Source organism: Siniperca chuatsi, linkage group LG12 (genome assembly GCF_020085105.1).
Source record: "Siniperca chuatsi isolate FFG_IHB_CAS linkage group LG12, ASM2008510v1, whole genome shotgun sequence".
In the NCBI taxonomy this organism is placed as follows: Eukaryota; Metazoa; Chordata; class Actinopteri; order Centrarchiformes; family Sinipercidae; genus Siniperca; species Siniperca chuatsi.
Genome location: NC_058053.1, coordinates 9,666,352 through 9,693,818, shown reverse-complemented (window position 1 = coordinate 9,693,818; position 27,467 = coordinate 9,666,352). Strand labels below are relative to the sequence as shown.

Below are 27,467 nucleotides of genomic sequence, written 5' to 3'. Positions count from 1 at the left end.
AGCAACCCCAAGACCGACAGAGAAATCAGTAACGTTACCGAAGTTGTTTTCTTGCGCCTTTCTGCCAGAAGTGGACTATGCACATGCACAATGCAGATGTTCACGCAAGTGATGTTCTAACTGAAGAGATGAGAGGACTGACACATTGCATTTTCATTTCATTTTGACACCAAAAGAGCATGTTGACATGTAAATGTAATAAGCACTGTTTTGCTTATTGCAATTGAATATTGTCCACTGTACAGCAGGTTAAGTCTCGTTAGAAAATTACATTTTCATTTTGACTTAAATATTGCTTGCACAAATCGAAGATCAGGTTGCATTGTTTAAATTGGATTATTGCATTTTTATTTTTATTTTTACTCAAATAACACATGCATATGTGGAAAATTATAATGCTATTGTGGAATTACACTTTCATTTTCAAGTTTTTTATTTACATTATTATTTTAATATAGTACCATATAGGCTTCCATACATATACATGTTAAATGATATACATTCACTTATTTGCTTAAGTTGACTGCTCTTCAATGAAAGCGACTGCCACATCACTGATTGTAAGTCCCATGATAACAACGTCACTGAATGTTACTGCCAAGAAAGAATATAAACAAAGGGTAACACATTGTGTAAGGGATGGGTAGAACAGCACAGAATTCCCCTTTTTCCTCCCACAAGTTAGGTTATGCAAATACAATTGATCTGTGCTGTATTAGTGTGACATCTAAAACAAGATAAATTGTAAAATGTCATGATGGATAATGAAACAGTAATGACTATGTTTACTCTATCAGGGTTAAGTGGGACAACAAACCACAGAGTTATTCTCTTTGCTCTCACTTTACTGTGTTATTGTGTGATTTGGCTTGTCAATATGACCATTATTGTGACAATCATTGTGGATAAAAGCCTTCATGAACCCATGTACATCTTCCTTTGTAATCTGTGCCTCAATGGACTTTATGGTACAGCAGGCTTTTACCCCAAATTCCTCAAGGATCTTCTGTCTACCACTCATGTCATCTCTTATGCTGGATGCCTGCTGCAGGGTTTTGTTATACACTCTTCAGCTTGTGCTGAGTTCTCTCTTCTAGCTCTAATGGCCTATGACAGATATGTCGCTATATGTCGACCTCTGGTGTACCACTCTGTGATGACTAAACAAAGAGTATGTGTATTTGTGTTTTTTGCTTGGCTTGTTCCCTTTTACCTGTTGTTCATGAGCACAGTAACGACATCAACATCAAGGTTATGTGGCTCACACATACCAAAGATCTACTGTGTAAACTGGTTAATTTCTAATCTAGCTTGCTCTGCCTCCATAGCAAAAATTGTTATTCCAGCTTTTAATTATACTTTTTATATTGGCCATGTTATTTTTGTTGTTTGGTCTTATATATATCTGATCAGAACATGCCTAACATCCAAAGAGAACAAAAGTAAATTTATGCAGACATGTGTACCACATTTATTCTCTTTAACAACTGTTGTTGTATCTTTGCTTTTTGATTTGTTGTACATGCGATTTGGCTCAGAAGAGATATCACAAAGTGTCCAGAATTTTATAGCAATGGAATTTCTCCTCATTCCTCCAATTATCAATCCCTTGATATATGGTTTAAAATTGACACAAATAAGAAACAGAATTCTAATTTTTTTGTGTGGTAAAAGTTCAGTTTTCAGACTAAAGTCATGAGTAGGTCTGCACAAAGAATAAGTCTGTTTGTATAGTATGTGATTTGGGAGAAATACCCAATACACCTAATAATATTGTTAATCAGTAGACAATGTGACATTTATACATAACTACCATCCCAGATTGTATGGAACAAAAGTGCCAACACAGCACATACAGAATAAAAGAAAGCAATTTAGAGAAAACAGTTGAACAATTATGTTTTAAATGTCATCTGTTGCTTTCAATAAATCTGTTTCTGATCAAAACACTTATGCCTTGTTTCACATAGCTGTGCCTCAAAACATATTTTACATGAGTTGAGGGGTACTGAAAGTAAGAGTGAAAGTGAGTTACCCTTCAAGGACAAAAAGCAGCACTCACAAACAGAATGTATATAAAAGAATGGCTGTTACTTTGGGGCCCATTCGTCAAGTATATCACACCACAGTCAAACCTAGTTCTACAGTGTAGCTGTTGTACACACGGCACACAACATTCAAATGCACTCTGAAATTATGAAGTAACTGCCTGAATATTTGAGGCAGTGATTTTATTACCTTGTACAATATTATTGTTACTCTCATAGCCAAACAGTGTCAGAACATGATGTCTGTACAGTGCTTCCATACAGAGAACTGGTAACCTTTCCCTGATTTTTGATTGAGCTGAACAAAAAATGTAAAGTGGCCATCCCAACTATTAAAACTTTTATGTATTTATTTCCTTGTGAAAATTTGCACTCAGTAAAATATACTCATTACCAAATTTCTTTATCTCTTTTAAAATGTACTTGTATTTTTTAAGACTCTAGACTCCATTATCATGCCCTTTGTTTGGGCATATAAACCCCCTCACATTTCTAAAGCACATTTACAAAAGCCCAGGGCAAAGGGAGTGTCTCAATTTGTCGATACCTGTACACAGTGCACCTCCTCGAGTTATCTCAGGGAGGCTTGGAGTAAGGAAGTTTGTTCTAAGATATCTGATAAATTTTGTGATGAGGGCAGTGAGAGGATTAAAAACTGTTCCATTAATGCCAGACTACAGTGAGTACAGTTTAAGGTCATGCATCGGTTTTCATTTTTCAAAGACCAGACTTAGTAGGATCTTCCTATTGGTTTCAGCTATTTGTGATAAACATAAAAGCGTAAGCTTAAGAAAGAAAAAATGGGTGAGATGCAGCTTACCCTCTATTTCAACATTTTTTAGAAAAAAACAGGTGGAAGGTAATGGTAGTGTGAATGTTAATAGCGGTTTGACACCGCTGCCTCCTGTCTATGACCTGATGGAAGCTAATAACTGCACTGCTAGCTCAAGCTCATAGAGACACGGCAAAGGAAAAGTTTGCAGCACTGCCTCCTACAGAGCCTGCAGTGGATGCTTATGCTAGCACTACCAACTCAGTCTTAGACAGAAGTTGGTTAAACTCTTTCACATTGCCTATGGAAAACATGCAACGGCAGCTGCCAAAAATGAATCTGTTCAGAACACAGTGCATCCGAAGGAGGATGAAGACTATTCTTGGTGTGATTCTACACTGTGGAGACATATCTTTCTCACTGAAAGAAGGGCCTCTTTGTTTCACAACACACAAGCTGACTGTGGTCTAGGTGGTCGGGTTCGTTCATTAACAAATTACAGACTACGCAGTTGTTTGCCTAATGGACAAACAGCTAGAAACTGAACATGTTTTCTGCTTCGCTTGCAAACTTTTTTTGACCTAAAGGAATGCATTTGTGGACAGATTTTGAAACATGCTAATACTGATGCAGAGGTTGACTGGCCTCAGTCCTAATAAAACAAACTTTAGATGTTAGGCGATATACTGCCTGCCTTTTGACTCTGAGTAAAGGCTATCTTTTATCCCAGTCTACTTGGTTTTCAAGTCGTGCTTTTGGTTACAGTACGATCTGACCAGATATAGACACAGCAGACAGTCACCAGCCCTGCCTGCCATTTTCTTGGTGCGTATGTAACTTTCCTTACAGTTGGAGAGAAGCGTGATCATTCAGTTAGCTTTGTTTCAAAAGTTGTCCACCACCATTTACCATTAGCATAATACTGTAGGTATGCAATAAAATAGTCATTCATTTTACACCTGTCAACAGGACACAGATGTTATGTGGAACAAACTTGGCACCCAAAAGCAGGACACACGGACAGAGCAGATCAAGGTCTGAACAGTTTTATTGTGCAGATGGATCAGGAGTCCAACCAACCACAGTCTACCCATTTACAATATAATCAAACCACTGACTTCTTGATTCTCTAAACTTTTATTTAACAAAGTTCACTGAGTTAGACATTTTTGCGCTCACTTTAACAATTTACATTTAATTATCGATTTTCATTTACTTAATTAAATCCTTTAATTAATTTATTGAACTCAGCTCAGTTAGGGAAGATCCCTAGACACTGAGCAATGATCCTAGGAGGTCTTAGCTGCTTACAGCCGAATCAGAGATTATACAATATTTCTCTATTTGTTTTGATCACGTCAATCACACACATAATAAGGTAAAATAAATGAAAGTGAATTATTTGCACTTACCACTTGTTGATTTATTGGGATCCTGTTCGTGACGCCATTTGTGATGAAAAAATTCATGTGAGCAAAATTTTCTCCTCCCTAGCCTGAACCGACAGAGGCAGGAGTTAATATAGTGAACTATGACAGAGAACACACGGAGGGCAGTTCCTTTTTAGGATTGCATGTGACTCCTAAATGACTATAGCCGTGTTTCTTCTCTTATCCATTGACCATTACTCTACCTATGGGGCCTAGGGGAAATTACTTACTGATGTGGCTCTTACACATGTAGCATAAGAAATTCCATGACAGCGCTCAGTCGTTTTTTATAATCCGCTATGAGAACTCCGATCACTACTGCACAGACTCTGGCTCCAAATGACTTCAAAAGCGCAAGATAGCTGCTCCCGTATCCGGGATATTTTGGCTTCATTTTTGTACAGTGGGAGGAGTGGAGACACGTTGTCCATCTATATATACAATCTATGGGTTGGAGCCGAGGTATTGAGGTCCCGCCCATACACCCGGCCGACTCAATCATGAGCCAGCCTTAGCTGTCAATCATGACGTGTAACCCACTTTTTATAGCATCAAATAACTAATTTAAACCAAACTTATCAGAAAAATGAACACTTGAACATACATCAGCATGATAATAGAACTAGCTAAAATGACAGAAACCATATTTGGGGCAAATTTATTTGACGTGTACTGGAGTATACTGAGTTTTTAGTTTGGCTCATGTCCCATCCGCTAACACTGAGGAGGCGGGCTTTATGACCTATATTGCAGCCAGCCACCAGGGGGCAATCGAGATGTTTTGGTTTCACTTTTGGGGAGCTGTCATGTCATCCATCTTTATATACAGTCAATGGAGTCACTCCACTCAACCATAAAATATGCAGGCTGTGCAACTTTGTGTGTGTGTGTGTGTGTGTTTGTGTAGTTATGAGCAGTGTGTGTGCTTTGGTTGTTGCGCTGGGAGTGTTTTGGGGCCACAACCAAAATCTTGTTTAGGGCCACCAAAATCCTAGGGCCGGCCCTGAGCCTGAAAGCGGGTGTCTCATGCCTTAAGTGTCAGAGTTGGCCACCCTAATTATATACAGTCCATGGGTCAGATAATCAGACAGGTTGTAAACAAACTAGCAAATTAGCCAGATTAACTTAACCACTTTATTCGAAGGTAAAACTGTTGCTAAGTCTGTCAGGCTTTCCCTTCTAGCACTACACATATGCAGTTTAACTGTGCCAGATTTACTACTCGCGATTCTTCACAGAAGTGAACAAAAGCAGGCTTCTGATTTCTATCTGACAGCTGTTGATTTTGTCGCTAGTAGAAATGGCAGTATGTCGCTAGAAGACATAGAAATAAAGGAGCAGCTTTTTTATATCGACATTTAACTGTACTATCAAATGTATAAAAGTTATTAAAAATAAAACCTTTTCCTGGTACCAAACTCACTTTAAAAGTTTTTCACATCTCACCCTCCATTAACTGTATTTAACTTTATGTTGAAATGTTTTGAGTTCCGATCCACCAAATATGAACTCACACAAACTGTATTTTAGTTACCTCTCTCCATCCTCTAATGCTTGAATTCCCAGCTTGTGCTGAGTCATCAGATAGATGTGATATAAACAGAGCAACCAACACTGGTAGGGTCGGGGACACTCAGCGCAGCGCTGCCACACCTACACCTCAGGAATATGTATATCAAAGATGTTTCTCTATAGTGACACTTTATGATCTGCACATATTGAGGTTGCAAATGTTTGATATAAAACTTGATTTAAATGAATGAAATTGTGCCAGCTGACATAGTTTAATGGATAATGTTTCTGTGCTAACATCTTTTATACTTTCAGGATTAAATTACACAGTGCAACACAGAATTATTCTCTTTGCTCTCACTTTACTGCATTACTTAATAGTTTGGATAGTAAATGTTGTTCTCATCATAACCATCATAGTGGACCGAAAACTTCATGAGCCTATGTACATCTTCCTGTGTAATCTGTCTATTAATGGACTTTATGGGACAGCAGGCTTTTACCCAAAATTCCTCATGGATCTTCTGTCTCCCTCTCATGTCATCTCTTATGCTGGATGCCTTCTGCAGAGTTTTGTGATACACTCATCATCTGGAAGTGACTTATCAATTCTAGCCGTTATGGCCTATGACAGATACGTGGCTATATGTCAACCACTAATGTATCACTCTGTTATGACGACGCAAAGAATATCTCTGTTAGTGGCCTTCTCTTGGCTCTTACCTCTTTTTTGCATGTTCAGTAACACAATGACGATTTTCCAATTGAAGTTATGTGGCTCACACATCCCTAAACTTTACTGTTCAAACGTACTAATTGGTAAACTAGCTTGCTCTACCTCTATAGCAAATACTAGTATTGCATATTTCAACATTGCTATTTACATTGTCCATTTTTTCTTTCTTATTTGGTCTTATATGTATCTGGTCAGATCATGCCAAAGATCCAAACAGAGCAGGAAGAAGTTTATGCAAACATGTGTGCCACATTTAGTCTCTTTATTCAACTTTAGCTTTGCTGTGCTTTTTGATTTAATGTACACACGATTTGGCTCGAGAATGTTATCACAGAGCCTTCAGAACTTCATGGCAATAGAATTTCTTTTAATTCCTCCAGTTATGAATCCTCTAGTATATGGGCTAAAACTGACCAAAATTCGAAACAGAATTCTTGGTTTTATTCAAGAACAGAAAAAAAGTGTCTAGCCAAGGAGAGTTCCAGCTCTCAACTCATCACTGCTTGAACAAGATACATACAACTTATTGTTAACTTAACATTAATATAATTGACAGAAATAACATAATTTAAACATATGACCTAATTATTAAGGAATCTGATGTTTAAAAGTGCAAACCTTAACCATTGCAGTGGCAGCAAACAGTCTTATAAATTAAATATTAGTCTTATAAATTCTGTAATGGCCTTATGTAACAATACCAACAGAAGATATTGCCCTTCCGATAGGGGTGTCAGATCACAAAATGCTCCTATGTGTTGTATTGGAAGACAATGATAAACAATGTATTGTGTCATTTAGATTAGAGAATGTATGGAATATAGCATATAGGCCTGTCTGGTTTGCAAGTTCTTTATATGAACAACGCTTCTTCAGAATGACTTATGTCTATGAAACCTGCTGTTTACTGTTTCAGTACTGTTTATTGTACAGTTTATTGTACTCCACCCTGGATCAGATAGAATTAAAAAAGTTAGTAGGCTAAAAAGATGACAAACACTCTGAATCTTTTCTAATAGACAGAAAGCAGGCACATAAAATACACATTTTTATGCTCAACTCAAAAAGCAGCTGGTTGGTTGGAAATTCTGGATAAAGAAGCACATGATTAGATATTACTATGCTGTGTAATGCAATGTGATTGATGAAGAGTAAATTAAATGTCCATGTAAAAATCAAATACAGGTGAAAAACCACAACAACAACAACAAAAAAAACAATAAAGACAATATTGTAACTCACCAAAACCTCCAAATCTCTGGCACTTAACCAAACTAATTGCAGTTTACAAAAGCTTGAAAGTAGCATTGAATGTCAAATGCTAGTATTCTATACCAGTAATCTAGTATTGTTTGCTGCAATACACTCAACAGAGATTTAAAGATTCTTGACTTTCCATTTTCCTGTATGGAGTCTACTGGTGCACATTTTTGCAGGGAGATGCTTTAGATAAATGTATAACTAAAACAATAATGATTGCCTGATAACATCTCATTTCCAAACGAATCACAGCGATCAAGCCTTAACAATACAGTTGTTTTTTCAGTTTGTTGGCATATTAAATGTCATGTCAATATGTACTGAAAGTAATGGGATAGGGCAAAGGTTAAAGCACATATGTAGAAGTTGCACAGATAGAGAGGCCTTTGGTATAATGTATTTGAAAAAATCGGGACACAAAAGAGAAAAACATTTTAATAATGAAGTAATAGCCATCATGACATGTATGCCATGTATGACATGACATAGCTCTTAGACATGGTCAAATCAGACATAAACATGAATTTGCAGGGAATAAGTAAGGTTGTATGTATGTATTGTGTAATCACTATATATATATATATATATATATATATATATATATATATATATATATTTGGAAACACTTGTTCAAGCAGTGATGAGTTGAGAGCTGGAACTCTCCTTGGCTAGACACTTTTTCTGTTCTTGAATAAAACCAAGAATTCTGTTTCTGTCACGGATACGCCAGGCTCCACAACCCCACATACACAACGTACTCCCTCACTAGAACACTACTCTGTCCGTAACAGTTTCGAATTTTGGTCAGTTTTAGCCCATATACTAGAGGATTCATAACTGGAGGAATTAAAAGAAATTCTATTGCCATGAAGTTCTGAAGGCTCTGTGATAACATTCTCGAGCCAAATCGTGTGTACATTAAATCAAAAAGCACAGCAAAGCTAAAGTTGAATAAAGAGACTAAATGTGGCACACATGTTTGCATAAACTTCTTCCTGCTCTGTTTGGATCTTTGGCATGATCTGACCAGATACATATAAGACACAAATAAATGAAAAAAAAATGGACAATGTAAATAGCAATGTTGAAATATGCAATACTAGTATTTGCTATAGAGGTAGAGCAAGCTAGTTTACCAATTAGTGCGTTTGAACAGTAAAGTTTAGGGATGTGTGAGCCACATAACTTCAATTGGAAAAAAATCGTCATTGTGTTATTGAACATGCAAAAAAGAGGTAAGAGCCAAGAGAAGGCCACTAACAGAGATATTCTTTGCGTCGTCATAACAGAGTGGTACATTAGTGGTTGACATATAGCTACATATCTGTCATAGGCCATAACGGCTAGAATTGATAAGTCACTTCCAGATGATGAGTGTATCACAAAACTCTGCAGAAGGCATCCAGCATAAGAGATGACATGAGAGGGAGACAGAAGATCCATGAGGAATTTTGGGTAAATTCCATGTTGCTGCTTCAGTTTCAGGTTCCTGGTATTGTGCATGCTGGCTCACTGTCACACTGTCATGGCTTACTGGGGCATTTGAATAGAACGAAGCCATCATTAATGTTACTAGTAACATCTGTGATTTTTCTACAATGACAAGTCAACATGTCTGCTTTGAAAAAGGCTTACTTAAGGTTAGCTAGCTAGCTTTCCTCCTGGCATGCTCGATGGCGTGTTGTATAATGTACCTAGATAGCTAACATCAGCCTCTTTATTTAAATGTTAGCACACATGTATGACACTCTTCAGATTACTGGCAGATATTTAGTGTAACTAGTTTAATTTTATCGGTAGATTTAGTGACATATAATGTAGTTAGGTATTTCAACTACTTGTCTTCTAATGGAGAGCTTCTAGTCTTTGCATAAAGGTAAGGTGGACATCTCACTCTATATTTAGGCCAGATGTAGGATAACAGATTATCCACACACTGGATTAAAGATCCCAAAACTTTAATGGACTGAAAAATAAGGATCGTTTTGACCCTACCAGGTCCTAATTAGGCAAATGCTTCCAGGTGTTCCTTCATGATGCTAGCTACAGTATATAAAATTAATATTTACCAGTTAGAAAGTAAGACAAGGCTTTTTGTAAATTATACTCTTGTTTTGTTTTCATTAACAGTGCCCTCTACAGAGAGGTGACAGAAGCAGATAAAGATTGAGCTTCTTTGTTAAATTGGTATTAAAGGTCCAGTATGTAGGATTTAGTGTCATCTAGTGGTGAAATTGCAGTTTTCAACCATTTGAATAACACTCGCCTCACCCTCCCGTTCCAAACATGTAGGAGGCCACAAAACTCGCAAAAAGGCGAAAGGCCCTATCTAGAGCCAGTGTTTGGTTTGTCCGTTCTGGGCTACTGTAGAAACATGGCGGTGTAACATGGTGACCTCTGTGAAAGGGGACCCGCTCCCCCTGTAGATAAAAACGGCTTATTCTAAGGTAATGAAAACACAACGATTCTTATTTTCAGGCAATTATACACTAATGAAAACATACTTATGTATATTATATTCCATTTCTGCCAATAGATCCTCCTAAATGTTACATACTGGACCTTTAAAGCAGGAGCAGTAGGTGGATCTTTATGACTGAAATATTAAGAAACCAATTCTTACTTACTTTGTCTCCAAAAAGTTTATTCTGTCTCTGTAGATTTTGTTAAACTTGGAAATATGTTTTTGCAGATTTTAAAACTAATATTCAGTTTAATATAGACTTAATTTTACTATATATTTTAAATTAGATTATTTTTTAACATAACAGTAAGTGTACAATGCAATGCTTTGTGGTGATAAATGAAATATTTACCCCTTTCAGGATAATGCACAAGAACAAGAAAGCTCCATTTCAGAGAGTTAAGTTTATAAGTGAACAGGTTATGCAACACAAATCTTCTGGTCGGGTTAATTCAGGTACATAGTTAAAGTGTATCAGTATGTGTGTTATACTGTTTTATATGATATACAAAAATATCAGAATGAGGAGCTGGGACATTACAATGAGGAAGGAGAATGTGGTCTTTTTTAACAAAGCTTTTGACCATTGAAATGTCTGTACAAATTCTTGGTTTACAAAACTCAAATGCATGACGTGCAGGAGCCAAATGGAAAATAAAAACGTCAATTTATTCATACATGTCACATGAAGCATAACAGAAATACACTTAACAAAGTAAATACAAAATGTTAAGTTGGTTAACTGAGTGCGTTGTGTATGTGGGATTGTGGAGCCTGGCGTATCCGTGACAGAAACAGAATTCTTGGTTTTATTCAAGAACAGAAAAAAAGTGTCTAGCCAAGGAGAGTTCCAGCTCTCAACTCATCACTGCTTGAACAAGTGTTTCCAAATATATATATATATATATATATATATATATATATATATATATATAGTGATTACACAATACATACATACAACCTTACTTATTCCCTGCAAATTCATGTTTATGTCTGATTTGACCATGTCTAAGAGCTATGTCATGTCATACATGGCATACATGTCATGATGGCTATTACTTCATTATTAAAATGTTTTTCTCTTTTGTCCCCCGATTTTTTCAAATACATTATACCAAAGGCCTCTCTATCTGTGCAACTTCTACATATGTGCTTTAACCTTTGCCCTATCCCATTACTTTCAGTACATATTGACATGACATTTAATATGCCAACAAACTGAAAAAAACAACTGTATTGTTAAGGCTTGATCGCTGTGATTCGTTTGGAAATGAGATGTTATCAGGCAATCATTATTGTTTTAGTTATACATTTATCTAAAGCATCTCCCTGCAAAAATGTGCACCAGTAGACTCCATACAGGAAAATGGAAAGTCAAGAATCTTTAAATCTCTGTTGAGTGTATTGCAGCAAACAATACTAGATTACTGGTATAGAATACTAGCATTTGACATTCAATGCTACTTTCAAGCTTTTGTAAACTGCAATTAGTTTGGTTAAGTGCCAGAGATTTGGAGGTTTTGGTGAGTTACAATATTGTCTTTATTGTTTTTTTTGTTGTTGTTGTTGTGGTTTTTCACCTGTATTTGATTTTTACATGGACATTTAATTTACTCTTCATCAATCACATTGCATTACACAGCATAGTAATATCTAATCATGTGCTTCTTTATCCAGAATTTCCAACCAACCAGCTGCTTTTTGAGTTGAGCATAAAAATGTGTATTTTATGTGCCTGCTTTCTGTCTGTTAGAAAAGATTCAGAGTGTTTGTCATCTTTTTAGCCTACTAACTTTTTAATTCTATCTGATCCAGGGTGGAGTACAATAAACTGTACAATAAACAGTACTGAAACAGTAAACAGCAGGTTTCATAGACATAAGTCATCCTGAAGAAGCGTTGTTCATATAAAGAACTTGCAAACCAGACAGGCCTATATGCTATATTCCATACATTCTCTAATCTAAATGACACAATACATTGTTTATCATTGTCTTCCAATACAACACATAGGAGCATTTTGTGATCTGACACCCCTATCGGAAGGGCAATATCTTCTGTTGGTATTGTTACATAAGGCCATTACAGAATTTATAAGACTAATATTTAATTTATAAGACTGTTTGCTGCCACTGCAATGGTTAAGGTTTGCACTTTTAAACATCAGATTCCTTAATAATTAGGTCATATGTTTAAATTATGTTATTTCTTCAAATAAATTCAATATTTTCCATGCCCACTGATACCGGTGGCATGATAATGATCCATTCATCCATACAGGCACAGAGGAGTGTGGCTTGGTGTCTCTTCACAAATTTAGCACCTTTATATCGCTCTTACTCTCAGAAATAATCCAATTTCATATGTAGTGCTTTACCACTTTGGGCCACGATAGTACATATTTAATCAGTTATTTTACTTTCCATCTTTTACATGTTTATATCAAGTCTGCCCTCTGCTAAATTATCAGCCCCTGCTCCAGTTCCACAGGAGGTAGGAGGAGATGCAGAATTCAGGCACATTCATATTCAATTGTACACTTGTTGTATCACACCTGTAACAAAAGGTTGTTTTGTATTGTTTAAAGAAGCATATAGACATAATGTGCACACACATATTTATGATGCTGGTCAAACTAATTAGCTGTTACTAATAGTGAGAACAGACTTTGTTGGGGAAGTAGCTTCAGCATAGTGCAACTCCTTACTCTGTAACCATTTGTGTTGTGATACTGGGGAAGTAGAATTTGAAGAGACAAGTGAAAATGTGTTGATAATGGATAATATTTCTATTGTAATTTTTGTGCTGGACAAATTAATCTGCTGGTTGTTTTGATTACTTCTCCACAAGTGTTACTGGACCAACTGAATTCCCAGCTGTTGTGTTGTCGTAGTCAAAGCTGTTATTAATAGATGGTGTGGAAGGAAACTAGAGTCAGAACAGACTGCACAGTGTAACCTCTTACTCTGAAGCCACCTACTGTATGTTGTAACACCTGACAGGTAGAATTTGAAGATTTGAAAACTGTGAAAATTTGTTCTCTAATCATGGATAATGTTTCTCTTGTAAGAATTTTCACTCTCTCAGGGATAAATGAGACCATGAATAACAGAATCGCTATCTTTTCAGTCACTTTACTTTATTACTGTGTGATTTTGTTATTAAATATCTCTCTCATCATGATCATTATCATAGATGAAAACCTGCATGAACCTATGTACATCTTACTGTGCAGTTTTTGTATTAATGGACTTTATGGGACCACAGGTTTCTACCCCAAATTCCTCATAGATGTATTGTCTTCTTCTCAAGAAATCTCATATGAAGGATGCCTTTTACAGGCTTTTATCGTGCACTCATTTGTTTGCTGTGATTTATCCATTCTAGCAGTTATGGCCTACGATAGATATCTGGCTATATGTCGACCACTGCACTACCACTCTTTCATGACTAAGAGGAGGCTTTCTCAGCTGGTATGTTTCTCCTGGCTAACACCTTTCTGTATTTTCTCCATCAATATTGTGCTCACGTCAAGACTAAAGTTATGTGGTACAAATATTCGTAGACTGTTTTGTGCAAACTGGATAATTGTTAAACTTGCTTGCCCTGAAACTGACACTTCTTCAAACAGTGTAGTTGCATATATTGGAATTTTCATGTATCTCTCTCATGGCTTTTTCATAATTTGGACTTATATGCATCTTATTAGAACTTGTGTGAGGTCTAAAGATGACAGGGTAAAGTTTATGCAGACATGTGTGCCCCATTTAACCTCATTAGTCACTTTCGTAGTTGCAGTACTTTTTGATTTGATGTATATGCGATTTGGCTCCACAGATTTACCTCAAAGCCTTCAAAACTTCATCGCTATAGAATTTCTGCTTATTCCTCCTGTTATGAATCCTCTGATATATGGATTTAAAATGACCAAAATACTGAAACCGAATTCTGGGTTTAGTTTATGTTGAAAGAAAATGACCTCTTCCATTAAGTTTAATCTTTAATTCAATTTAATGTGACAAAATCCAGTGTTTTTGATTAAGGATATATCATGATGACCAACAACTTAACATTTTGTATTTACTTTGTTAAGCGTATTTCTGTTATGCTTCATGTGACATGTATGAATAAATTGACGTTTTTATTTTCCATTTGGCTCCTGCACGTCATGCATTTGAGTTTTGTAAACCAGGAATTTGTACAGACATTTCAATGGTCAAAAGCTTTGTTAAAAAAGAGCACATTCTCCTTCCTCATTGTAATGTCCCAGCTCCTCATTCTGATATTGTTTATATCATATAAAACAGTATAACACACATACTGATACACTTTAACTATGTACCTGAATTAACCCGACCAGAAGATTTGTGTTGCATAACCTGTTCACTTATAAACTTAACTCTCTGAAATGGAGCTTTCTTGTTCTTGTGCATTATCCTGAAAGGGGTAAATATTTCATTTATCACCACAAAGCATTGCATTGTACACTTACTGTTATGTTAAAAAATAATCTAATTTAAAATATATACTAAAATTAAGTCTATATTAAACGGAATATTAGTTTTAAAATCTGCAAAAACATATTTCCAAGTTTAACAAAATCTACAGAGACGAAATAAACTTTTTGGAGATAAAGAGAATTAGAAAAGAAAAGTGTCTGTCATCTTTTTAGCCTACTAAATTTTTTTTATTCTATCTGATCCAGGGTGGAGTACAATAAACTGTACAATAAACAGTACTGAAACAGTAAACAGCAGATTTCATAGACATAAGTCATCCTGAAGAAGCGTTGTTCATATAAAGAACTTGCAAACCAGACAGGCCTATATGCTATATTCCATACATTCTCTAATCTAAATGACACAATACATTGTTTATCATTGTCTTCCAATACAACACAGGAGCATTTTGTGATCTGACACCCCTATCAGAAGGGCAATATCTTCTGTTGGTATTGTTATATAAGGCCATTACAGAATTTATAAGACTAATATTTAATTTATAAGACTGTTTGCTGCCACTGCAATGGTTAAGGTTTGGATTTTTAAACATCAGATTCCTTAATAATTAGGTCATATGTTTAAATTATGTTATTTCTTCAAATAAATTCAATATTTTTCATGCCCACTGATACCGGTGGCATGATAATGATCCATTCATCCATACAGGCACAGAGGAGTGTGGCTTGGTGTCTCTTCACAAATTTAGCACCTTTATATCGCTCTTACTCTCAGAAATAATCCAATTTCATATGTAGTGCTTTACCACTTTGGGCCACGATAGTACATATTTAATCAGTTATTTTACTTTCCATCTTTTACATGTTTATATCAAGTCTGCCCTCTGCTAAATTATCAGCCCCTGCTCCAGTTCCACAGGAGGTAGGAGGAGATGCAGAATTCAGGCACATTCATATTCAAATGTACACTTGTTGTATCACACCTGTAACAAAAGGTTGTTTTGTATTGTTTAAAGAAGCATATAGACATAATGTGCACACACATATTTATGATGCTGGTCAAACTAAGTAGCTGTTACTAATAGTGAGAACAGACTTTGTTGGGGAAGTAGCTTCAGCATAGTGCAACTCCTTACTCTGTAACCATTTGTGTTGTGATACTGGGGAAGTAGAATTTGAAGAGACGAGTGAAAATGTGTTGATAATGGATAATATTTCTATTGTAATTTTTGTGCTGGACAAATTAATCTGCTGGTTGTTTTGATTACTTCTCCACAAGTGTTACTGGACCAACTGAATTCCCAGCTGTTGTGTTGTCGTAGTCAAAGCTGTTATTAATAGATGGTGTGGAAGGAAACTAGAGTCAGAACAGACTGCACAGTGTAACCTCTTACTCTGAAGCCACCTACTGTATGTTGTAACACCTGACAGGTAGAATTTGAAGATTTGAAAACTGTGAAAATTTGTTCTCTAATCATGGATAATGTTTCTCTTGTAAGAATTTTCACTCTCTCAGGGATAAATGAGACCATGAATAACAGTATTGCTATCTTTTCAATCACTTTACTTTATTACTGTGTGATTTTGTTATTAAATATCTCTCTCATCATGATCATTATCATAGATGAAAACCTGCATGAACCTATGTACATCTTACTGTGCAGTTTTTGTATTAATGGACTTTATGGGACCACAGGTTTCTACCCCAAATTCCTCATAGATGTATTGTCTTCTTCTCAAGAAATCTCATATGAAGGATGCCTTTTACAGGCTTTTATTGTGCACTCATTTGTTTGCTGTGATTTATCCATTCTAGCAGTTATGGCCTACGATAGATATCTGGCTATATGTCGACCACTGCACTACCACTCTTTCATGACTAAGAGGAGGCTTTCTCAGCTGGTATGTTTCTCCTGGCTAACACCTTTCTGTATTGTCTCCATCAATATTGTGCTCACGTCAAGACTAAAGTTATGTGGTACAAATATTCGTAGACTGTTTTGTGCAAACTGGATAATTGTTAAACTTGCTTGCCCTGAAACTGACACTTCTTCAAACAATGTAGCTGCATATATTGTAATTTTCATGTATCTCTCTCATGGCTTTTTCATAATTTGGACTTATATGCATCTTATTAGAACTTGTGTGAGGTCTAAAGATGACAGGGTAAAGTTTATGCAGACATGTGTGCCCCATTTAACCTCATTAGTCACTTTCGTAGTTGCAGTACTTTTTGATTTAATGTATATGCGATTTGGCTCCACAGATTTACCTCAAAGCCTTCAAAACTTCATCGCTATAGAATTTCTGCTTATTCCTCCTGTTATGAATCCTCTGATATATGGATTTAAAATGACCAAAATACGAAACCGAATTCTGGGTTTAGTTTATGTTGAAAGAAAATGACCTCTTCCATTAAGTTTAATCTTTAATTCAATTTAATGTGACAAAATCCAGTGTTTTTGATTAAGGATATATCATGATGACCAACAACTTAACATTTTGTATTTACTTTGTTAAGCGTATTTCTGTTATGCTTCATGTGACATGTATGAATAAATTGACGTTTTTATTTTCCATTTGGCTCCTGCACGTCATGCATTTGAGTTTTGTAAACCAGGAATTTGTACAGACATTTCAATGGTCAAAAGCTTTGTTAAAAAAGAGCACATTCTCCTTCCTCATTGTAATGTCCCAGCTCCTCATTCTGATATTTTGTATATCATATAAAACAGTATAACACACATACTGATACACTTTAACTATGTACCTGAATTAACCCGACCAAAAGATTTGTGTTGCATAACCTGTTCACTTATAAACTTAACTCTCTGAAATGGAGCTTTCTTGTTCTTGTGCATTATCCTGAAAGGGGTAAATATTTCATTTATCACCACATAGCATTGCATTGTACACTTACTGTTATGTTAAAAAATAATCTAATTTAAAATATATAGTAAAATTAAGTCTATATTAAACTGAATATTAGTTTTAAAATCTGCAAAAACATATTTCCAAGTTTAACAAAATCTACAGAGACGAAATAAACTTTTTGGAGATAAAGATAATTAGAAAAGAAAAGTGTTTGTCATCTTTTTAGCCTACTAATTTTTTTTATTCTATCTGATCCAGTGTGGAGTACAATAAACTGTACAATAAACAGTACTGAAACAGTAAACAGCAGATTTCATAGACATAAGTCATCCTGAAGAAGCGTTGTTCATATAAAGAATTTGCAAACCAGACAGGCCTATATGCTATATTCCATACATTCTCTAATCTAAATGACACAATACATTGTTTATCATTGTCTTCCAATACAACACATAGGAGCATTTTGTGATCTGACACCCCTCTCGGCAGGGCAATATCTTCTGTTGGTATTGTTACATAAGGCCATTATAGAATTTATAAGACTAATATTTAATTTATAAGACTGTTTGCTGCCACTGCAATGGTTAAGGTTTGCACTTTTAAACATCAGATTCCTTAATAATTAGGTCATATGTTTAAATTATGTTATTTCTTCAAATAAATTCAATATTTTCCATGCCCACTGATACCGGTGGCATGATAATGATCCATTCATCCATACAGGCACAGAGGAGTGTGGCTTGGTGTCTCTTCACAAATTTAGCACCTTTATATCGCTCTTACTCTCAGAAATAATCCAATTTCATATGTAGTGCTTTACCACTTTGGGCCACGATAGTACATATTTAATCAGTTATTTTACTTTCCATCTTTTACATGTTTATATCAAGTCTGCCCTCTGCTAAATTATCAGCCCCTGCTCCAGTTCCACAGGGGTAGGAGGAGATGCAGAATTCAGGCACATTCATATTCAAATGTACACTTGTTGTATCACACCTGTAACAAAAGGTTGTTTTGTATTGTTTAAAGAAGCATATAGACATAATGTGCACACACATATTTATGATGCTGGTCAAACTAAGTAGCTGTTACTAATAGTGAGAACAGACTTTGTTGGGGAAGTAGCTTCAGCATAGTGCAACTCCTTACTCTGTAACCATTTGTGTTGTGATACTGGGGAAGTAGAATTTGAAGAGACGAGTGAAAATGTGTTGATAATGGATAATATTTCTATTGTAATTTTTGTGCTGGACAAATTAATCTGCTGGTTGTTTTGATTACTTCTCCACAAGTGTTACTGGACCAACTGAATTCCCAGCTGTTGTGTTGTCGTAGTCAAAGCTGTTATTAATAGATGGTGTGGAAGGAAACTAGAGTCAGAACAGACTGCACAGTGTAACCTCTTACTCTGAAGCCACCTACTGTATGTTGTAACACCTGACAGGTAGAATTTGAAGATTTGAAAACTGTGAAAATTTGTTCTCTAATCATGGATAATGTTTCTCTTGTAAGAATTTTCACTCTCTCAGGGATAAATGAGACCATGAATAACAGAATCGCTATCTTTTCAATCACTTTACTTTATTACTGTGTGATTTTGTTTTTAAATATCTCTCTCATGATGATCATTATCATAGATGAAAACCTGCATGAACCTATGTACATCTTACTGTGCAGTTTTTGTATTAATGGACTTTATGGGACCACAGGTTTCTACCCCAAATTCCTCATAGATGTATTGTCTTCTTCTCAAGAAATCTCATATGAAGGATGCCTTTTACAGGCTTTTATCGTGCACTCATTTATTTGCTGTGATTTATCCATTCTAGCAGTTATGGCCTACGATAGATATCTGGCTATATGTCGACCACTGCACTACCACTCTTTCATGACTAATAGGAGGCTTTCTCAGCTGGTATGTTTCTCCTGGCTAACACCCTTCTGTATTTTCTCCATCAATATTGTGCTCACGTCAAGACTAAAGTTATGTGGTACAAATATTCGTAGACTGTTTTGTGCAAACTGGATAATTGTTAAACTTGCTTGCCCTGAAACAGACACTTCTTCAAACAATGTAGCTGCATATATTGTAATTTTCATGTATCTCTCTCATGGCTTTTTCATAATTTGGACTTATATGCATCTTATTAGAACTTGTGTGAGGTCTAAAGATGACAGGGCAAAGTTTATGCAGACATGTGTGCCCCATTTAACCTCATTAGTCACTTTCGTAGTTGCAGTACTTTTTGATTTGATGTATATGCGATTTGGCTCCACAGATTTACCTCAAAGCCTTCAAAACTTCATCGCTATAGAATTTCTGCTTATTCCTCCTGTTATGAATCCTCTGATATATGGATTTAAAATGACCAAAATACGAAACCGAATTCTGGGTTTAGTTTATGTTGAAAGAAAATGACCTCTTCCATTAAGTTTAATCTTTAATTCAATTTAATGTGACAAAATCCAGTGTTTTTGATTAAGGATATATCATGATGACCAACAACTTAACATTTTGTATTTACTTTGTTAAGCGTATTTCTGTTATGCTTCATGTGACATGTATGAATAAATTGACGTTTTTATTTTCCATTTGGCTCCTGCACGTCATGCATTTGAGTTTTGTAAACCAGGAATTTGTACAGACATTTCAATGGTCAAAAGCTTTGTTAAAAAAGACCACATTCTCCTTCCTCATTGTAATGTCCCAGCTCCTCATTCTGATATTTTGTATATCATATAAAACAGTATAACACACATACTTATACACTTTAGCTATGTACCTGAATTAGCCCGACCAGAAGATTTGTGTTGCATAACCTGTTCACTTATAAACTTAACTCTCTGAAATGGAGCTTTCTTGTTCTTGTGCATTATCCTGAAAGGGGTAAATATTTCATTTATCACCACAAAGCATTGCATTGTACACTTACTGTTATGTTAAAAAATAATCTAATTTAAAATATATAGTAAAATTAAGTCTATATTAAACTGAATATTAGTTTTAAAATCTGCAAAAACATATTTCCAAGTTTAACAAAATCTACAGAGACAGAATAAACTTTTGGAGACAAAGTAAGTAAGAATTGGTTTCTTAATATTTCAGTCATAAAGATCCACCTACTGCTCCTGCTTTAAAGGTCCAGTATGTAACATTTAGGAGGATCTATTGGCAGAAATGGAATATAATATACATAAGTATATTTTCATTAGTGTATAATTGCCTGAAAATAAGAATCGTTGTGTTTTCATTACCTTAGAATAAGCCGTTTTTATCTACAGGGGGAGCGGGTCCCCTTTCACAGAGGTCACCATGTTACACCGCCATGTTTCTACAGTAGCCCAGAACGGACAAACCAAACACTGATGGGGCCTTTCGCCTTTTTGCGAGTTTTGTGGCCTCCTACATGTTTGGAACGGGAGGGTGAGGCGAGTGTTATTCAAATGGTTGAAAACTGCAATTTCACCACTAGATGACACTAAATCCTACATACTGGACCTTTAATACCAATTTAACAAAGAAGCTCAATCTTTATCTGCTTCTGTCACCTCTCTGTAGAGGGCACTGTTAATGAAAACAAAACAAGAGTATAATTTACAAAAAGCCTTGTCTTACTTTCTAACTGGTAAATATTAATTTTATATACTGTAGCTAGCATCATGAAGGAACACCTGGAAGCATTTGCCTAATTAGGACCTGGTAGGGTCAAAACGATCCTTATTTTTCAGTCCATTAAAGTTTTGGGAGCTTTTATCCAGTGTGTGGATACTCTCCATTTTTCACCTTCATCTAATCTGTTATCCTACATCTGGCCTAAATATAGAGTGAGATGTCCACCTTACCTTTATGCAAAGACTAGAAGCTCTCCATTATGGCCTATGACAGATATGTAGCTATATGTCAACCACTAATGTACCACTCTTATGATGATGCAAAGAATATCTGTTAGTGGCCTTCTCTTGGCTCTTACCTCTTTTTTGCATGTTCAATAACACAATGACGATTTTTTTCCAATTGAAGTTATGTGGCTCACACATCCCTAAACTTTACTGTTCAAACGCACTAATTGGTAAACTAGCTTGCTCTACCTCTATAGCAAATACTAGTATTGCATATTTCAACATTGCTATTTACATTGTCCATTTTTTTTTCATTTATTTGTGTCTTATATGTATCTGGTCAGATCATGCCAAAGATCCAAACAGAGCAGGAAGAAGTTTATGCAAACATGTGTGCCACATTTAGTCTCTTTATTCAACTTTAGCTTTGCTGTGCTTTTTGATTTAATGTACACACGATTTGGCTCGAGAATGTTATCACAGAGCCTTCAGAACTTCATGGCAATAGAATTTCTTTTAATTCCTCCAGTTATGAATCCTCTAGTATATGGGCTAAAACTGACCAAAATTCGAAACTGTTACGGACAGAGTAGACCGAAGACACCAAGATGAGATACAGGTAGTTTTTATTAAACACGATGTTAACAGAGAGTTGATGGTACTGATACCGTCCTTTGGCTAGCCAAGGTGAAGATCGGGGGTTGTGGAATCAGAAAACTGGAGACCGGAGACACACGGGACAGGAATCGGGAGCTCAGGAGAAGGGAAGACGCTAGTAGATGCAAGGTAGGAGTCCGAGACGTTGTGATAGTTGGATGCAGCACTCTGTCCTATTTCGAACGAGACCAGACACTGACTGAAGTGACTGAGGTGTTTATATACTGGGGGTTATGAAGTGCAGATGGAACTCAGGTGTGTGATTAGTGACAGGTGATTCTGATTAGTGTTCTGGTGAGGGAGTACGTTGTGTATGTAGGGTTGTGGAGCCTGGCGTATCCGTGACAGAAACAGAATTCTTGGTTTTATTCAAGAACAGAAAAAAAGTGTCTAGCCAAGGAGAGTTCCAGCTCTCAACTCATCACTGCTTGAACAAGTGTTTCCAAATATATATATATATATATATATAGTGATTACACAATACATACATACAACCTTACTTATTCCCTGCAAATTCATGTTTATGTCTGATTTGACCATGTCTAAGAGCTATGTCATGTCATACATGGCATACATGTCATGATGGCTATTACTTCATTATTAAAATGTTTTTCTCTTTTGTGTCCCGATTTTTTCAAATACATTATACCAAAGGCCTCTCTATCTGTGCAACTTCTACATATGTGCTTTAACCTTTGCCCTATCCCATTACTTTCAGTACATATTGACATGACATCTAATATGCCAACAAACTGAAAAAAACAACTGTATTGTTAAGGCTTGATCGCTGTGATTCGTTTGGAAATGAGATGTTATCAGGCAATCATTATTGTTTTAGTTATACATTTATCTAAAGCATCTCCCTGCAAAAATGTGCACCAGTAGACTCCATACAGGAAAATGGAAAGTCAAGAATCTTTAAATCTCTGTTGAGTGTATTGCAGCAAACAATACTAGATTACTGGTATAGAATACTAGCATTTGACATTCAATGCTACTTTCAAGCTTTTGTAAACTGCAATTAGTTTGGTTAAGTGCCAGAGATTTGGAGGTTTTGGTGAGTTACAATATTGTCTTTATTGTTTTTTTGTTGTTGTTGTTGTTGTTGTGGTTTTTCACCTGTATTTGATTTTTACATGGACATTTAATTTACTCTTCATCAATCACATTGCATTACACAGCATAGTAATATCTAATCATGTGCTTCTTTATCCAGAATTTCCAACCAACCAGCTGCTTTTTGAGTTGAGCATAAAAATGTGTATTTTATGTGCCTGCTTTCTGTCTGTTAGAAAAGATTCAGAGTGTTTGTCATCTTTTTAGCCTACTAACTTTTTTAATTCTATCTGATCCAGGGTGGAGTACAATAAACTGTACAATAAACAGTACTGAAACAGTAAACAGCAGGTTTCATAGACATAAGTCATCCTGAAGAAGCGTTGTTCATATAAAGAACTTGCAAACCAGACAGGCCTATATGCTATATTCCATACATTCTCTAATCTAAATGACACAATACATTGTTTATCATTGTCTTCCAATACAACACATAGGAGCATTTTGTGATCTGACACCCCTATCGGAAGGGCAATATCTTCTGTTGGTATTGTTACATAAGGCCATTACAGAATTTATAAGACTAATATTTAATTTATAAGACTGTTTGCTGCCACTGCAATGGTTAAGATTTGCACTTTTAAACATCAGATTCTTTAATAATTAGGTCATATGTTTAAATTATGTTATTTCTTCAAATAAATTCAATTAATCTGCTGGTTGTTTTGATTACTTCTCCACAAGTGTTACTGGACCAACTGAATTCCCAGCTGTTGTGTTGTCGTAGTCAAAGCTGTTATTAATAGATGGTGTGGAAGGAAACTAGAGTCAGAACAGACTGCACAGTGTAACCTCTTACTCTGAAGCCACCTACTGTATGTTGTAACACCTGACAGGTAGAATTTGAAGATTTGAAAACTGTGAAAATTTGTTCTCTAATCATGGATAATGTTTCTCTTGTAAGAATTTTCACTCTCTCAGGGATAAATGAGACCATGAATAACAGAATCGCAATCTTTTCAATCACTTTACTTTATTACTGTGTGATTTTGTTTTTAAATATCTCTCTCATGATGATCATTATCATAGATGAAAACCTGCATGAACCTATGTACATCTTACTGTGCAGTTTTTGTATTAATGGACTTTATGGGACCACAGGTTTCTACCCCAAATTCCTCATAGATGTATTGTCTTCTTCTCAAGAAATCTCATATGAAGGATGCCTTTTACAGGCTTTTATCGTGCACTCATTTGCTTGCTGTGATTTATCCATTCTAGCAGTTATGGCCTACGATAGATATCTGGCTATATGTCGACCACTGCACTACCACTCTTTCATGACTAAGAGGAGGCTTTCTCAGCTGGTATGTTTCTCCTGGCTAACACCTTTCTGTATTGTCTCCATCAATATTGTGCTCACGTCAAGACTAAAGTTATGTGGTACAAATATTCAGAAACTCTTTTGTGTGAACTGGATAATTGTTAAATTTGCTTGCTCTGACACTGATACTGTTTCAAGTAATATTATTTCATATGCAACCATTTTCATTTATGTGTCTCATGGCTTTTTCATAATTTGGACTTATATGCATCTTATTAGAACTTGTGTGAGGTCTAAAGATGACAGGGTAAAGTTTATGCAGACATGTGTGCCCCATTTAGTCTCCTTAATCACATTCCTTGTTGTAATAGTTTTTGATTTGATGTATATGCGATTTGGCTCCACAGATTTACCTCAAAGCCTTCAAAACTTCATCGCTATAGAATTTCTGCTTATTCCTCCTGTTATGAATCCTCTGATATATGGATTTAAAATGACCAAAATACGAAACCGAATTCTGGGTTTAGTTTATGTTGAAAGAAAATGACCTCTTCCATTAAGTTTAATCTTTAATTCAATTTAATGTGACAAAATCCAGTGTTTTTGATTAAGGATATATCATGATGACCAACAACTTAACATTTTGTATTTACTTTGTTAAGCGTATTTCTGTTATGCTTCATGTGACATGTATGAATAAATTGACGTTTTTATTTTCCATTTGGCTCCTGCACGTCATGCATTTGAGTTTTGTAAACCAGGATTTGTACAGACATTTCAATGGTCAAAAGCTTTGTTAAAAAAGAGCACATTCTCCTTCCTCATTGTAATGTCCCAGCTCCTCATTCTGATATTGTTTATATCATATAAAACAGTATAACACACATACTTATACACTTTAACTATGTACCTGAATTAACCCGACCAAAAGATTTGTGTTGCATAACCTGTTCACTTATAAACTTAACTCTCTGAAATGGAGCTTTCTTGTTCTTGTGCATTATCGTGAAAGGGGTAAATATTTCATTTATCACCACAAAGCATTGCATTGTACACTTACTGTTATGTTAAAAAATAATCTAATTTAAAATATATACTAAAATTAAGTCTATATTAAATGGAATTTAAGTCTATAATGGAATTTAGCCATTATAAATTTTATTATTTACACCTCTGCTTTTCCTACTGTGACATGTCAAAATGTCTTCTATTGAGAAAGGCCTATTGAGCTTGATATAAAATATTTGTGGCTTATTCATAAATGTACTAAAGAAAACTAGATTTACGTAAAGTATGATTTCTACATCATACATTATAATTAAAACTTAGCAATTACGAGTGGAGTATCTTATAATTAAAGGCTGTATAGACCAATGTTTTACCCACAGTGTTTTTACTTTATTGCTTAATTAGACTCCTTCTCAAGACCATGTGGGTTTGTAAAGACTGTGACAGACTGACATCTCTCTGTCCCTCCTAGTAGTTGTTTTGCACCTGTTTGTGTGGAAATGTATTTTTATTGGTTTGTGAAGCTGTAATACTCCACCCAACTTCAACCTGAGTAGAAGTTTATTTGGCTGGGTCTCGGGAGAAGATGAGGATGTCGTCGAGGTAGACGGTAGAAATAATAGATTATTTTTCTTGTTGCAATTGCAACAAGAAACCCAGACATCCGGTAACCTCTCTGGAGAAGGGGCTCGGGTCCGAAGCATGGGAATCCCGGAGGGGTGGAGATGACAGGGTAGGAGCTGGTGTGACTGGTGGTGTTAACGTTACCGGAGCTGAGTGTTGAGTGGTAAGTCTGGAGACCTGGTGGGTTAACTGGGTGATCTGGGTGACCATGGCCTGGTTGCTGTCTGTTAGCGCCCGGATTAGCCGTTCATGCTGTCCAAGAAGAATGCCTTGGTTGGTCAGCGCTTGATGGTAGGATACTGCTTCCGGGTTGGCATCTGCTGGGTTCATGGTGGCCAGATCGTTCTGTCATGTAGTACGATCTTAAGGTTGAACCCTCAGATGCAGAACACTTGAGAAGTAGAGGAAGTAAGTCACTCTTTATTAATGAGCACTGGTAAAGAGGGAAAGGGGAAGATCTTCGGAGCGGAGTGGAAAAGGGGAAAACAACAGAGAACACAGGGCTGGAGAAGATAAGGTGGCAAACTACCACAGTCTTGGCTTCTGTGTCTTGCGTTCCAGCCCTTTTCCTAGTATTCCTTGTGTTTTGGACTGATTTCTTGGACCTTGCCTGTTTTATGGACTTTGGATTTTCTGCCTGCTCCCTAACATATTTGTTTGCCTGTGTCTGGACTGCCTCCTGGTTTTGGTCTCTGCCTGCTGTCGAGGTCAGAAAAACCTCTCTCTGAGTTGGTTGATGAGAAGGGATCCACACGAGACCTACAATTGTCTTTTAACTAGTATTTATAATCCTCACAATTATTACAAACATTACAAACAATCTAACAATACAGACAAATACAGATATACATCTGGAGACACAGCACAGAGACCTCTCCAGGCGATCTCCCTGCTATGTCTGAAGCAGCAATACAAAAGTGGTTGGTTATATGTCCTCTTGGTACACAATGCTATGTAAATGCCTAAGTTCACACTTCCCATTCCTCTTGATCTTCACCGGCTGCTGCATTCTATTCTCAGGTGTGATCAGAGCGGCTGGTCAGTAAGGAAATGTGAATCACCCCCATGCATTGATCAAGCAACTCATCTCAACAGGGTGCCGACTCCGGCCTGCCAACACATGTGCATACATTCCTTCCCACTCTTTGTCAACCCCAATCACCTCTGTATGTCACCATGGGATTATCATATCCACTTTCTTGTATCTAACTGTTAATTAGATTCAGAATCAGAATCAGAATCAGAAATACTTTATTGATGGAGTTTTTGGAGATTGCAGTCTATGGTGCAGAACAGCTGCTGACCTGAGATGTTACATTAGTTAGACTTGTACAGAGGCAAACATCTTACATACAAGGTGTACATAGCACAAACTATCAATCCTACTAACACAGCCCAAGTTT

The 27,467-nt window shown here is 36.1% G+C and overlaps 6 protein-coding genes and 2 pseudogenes across 6 annotated transcripts; 7 read left to right on the top strand and 1 right to left on the bottom strand.

Moving 5' to 3' along the window:
• The first annotated feature begins 652 nt into the window (after positions 1 to 652).
• On the top strand, positions 653 to 2,392 carry LOC122885573 (olfactory receptor 4Q2-like). Its single transcript, XM_044216836.1, has one exon. It carries the CDS (start codon positions 755 to 757, stop codon positions 1,697 to 1,699), a length of 945 nt encoding a protein of 314 aa, XP_044072771.1. The 5' UTR covers positions 653 to 754; the 3' UTR covers positions 1,700 to 2,392.
• Positions 2,393 to 5,893: 3,501 nt separating this feature from the next.
• On the top strand, positions 5,894 to 7,488 carry LOC122885964 (olfactory receptor 6N2-like). Its single transcript, XM_044217773.1, has one exon. The coding sequence runs from the start codon at positions 6,038 to 6,040 to the stop codon at positions 6,965 to 6,967; it is 930 nt and encodes a 309-aa protein (XP_044073708.1). The 5' UTR covers positions 5,894 to 6,037; the 3' UTR covers positions 6,968 to 7,488.
• A 900-nt stretch (positions 7,489 to 8,388) lies between these two features.
• On the bottom strand, positions 8,389 to 10,046 carry LOC122886000 (annotated as a pseudogene).
• A 2,943-nt stretch (positions 10,047 to 12,989) lies between these two features.
• Positions 12,990 to 14,373, top strand: LOC122885966 (olfactory receptor 142-like). The gene has a single exon (XM_044217775.1). It carries the CDS (start codon positions 13,270 to 13,272, stop codon positions 14,188 to 14,190), a length of 921 nt encoding a protein of 306 aa, XP_044073710.1. The 5' UTR covers positions 12,990 to 13,269; the 3' UTR covers positions 14,191 to 14,373.
• Positions 14,374 to 15,170: 797 nt separating this feature from the next.
• Positions 15,171 to 17,260, top strand: LOC122885962 (olfactory receptor 142-like). The gene has a single exon (XM_044217770.1). It carries the CDS (start codon positions 16,158 to 16,160, stop codon positions 17,085 to 17,087), a length of 930 nt encoding a protein of 309 aa, XP_044073705.1. The 5' UTR covers positions 15,171 to 16,157; the 3' UTR covers positions 17,088 to 17,260.
• Positions 17,261 to 18,520: 1,260 nt separating this feature from the next.
• Positions 18,521 to 20,409, top strand: LOC122885965 (olfactory receptor 142-like). The gene has a single exon (XM_044217774.1). It carries the CDS (start codon positions 19,045 to 19,047, stop codon positions 19,972 to 19,974), a length of 930 nt encoding a protein of 309 aa, XP_044073709.1. The 5' UTR covers positions 18,521 to 19,044; the 3' UTR covers positions 19,975 to 20,409.
• Positions 20,410 to 20,921: 512 nt separating this feature from the next.
• On the top strand, positions 20,922 to 22,487 carry LOC122885999 (annotated as a pseudogene).
• A 1,345-nt stretch (positions 22,488 to 23,832) lies between these two features.
• LOC122885963 (olfactory receptor 142-like) lies at positions 23,833 to 25,152 on the top strand. Its single transcript, XM_044217772.1, has one exon. It carries the CDS (start codon positions 24,050 to 24,052, stop codon positions 24,977 to 24,979), a length of 930 nt encoding a protein of 309 aa, XP_044073707.1. The 5' UTR covers positions 23,833 to 24,049; the 3' UTR covers positions 24,980 to 25,152.
• The last annotated feature ends 2,315 nt before the right edge of the window (positions 25,153 to 27,467 follow it).

Coding starts and splice junctions, on each gene's coding strand:
- LOC122885964 (XM_044217773.1), top strand. CDS start 6,038: ATGGATAATGTTTCTGTGCTAACATCTTTTATACTTTCAGGATTAAAT.
- LOC122885963 (XM_044217772.1), top strand. CDS start 24,050: ATGGATAATGTTTCTCTTGTAAGAATTTTCACTCTCTCAGGGATAAAT.
- LOC122885966 (XM_044217775.1), top strand. CDS start 13,270: ATGGATAATGTTTCTCTTGTAAGAATTTTCACTCTCTCAGGGATAAAT.
- LOC122885962 (XM_044217770.1), top strand. CDS start 16,158: ATGGATAATGTTTCTCTTGTAAGAATTTTCACTCTCTCAGGGATAAAT.
- LOC122885965 (XM_044217774.1), top strand. CDS start 19,045: ATGGATAATGTTTCTCTTGTAAGAATTTTCACTCTCTCAGGGATAAAT.
- LOC122885573 (XM_044216836.1), top strand. CDS start 755: ATGATGGATAATGAAACAGTAATGACTATGTTTACTCTATCAGGGTTA.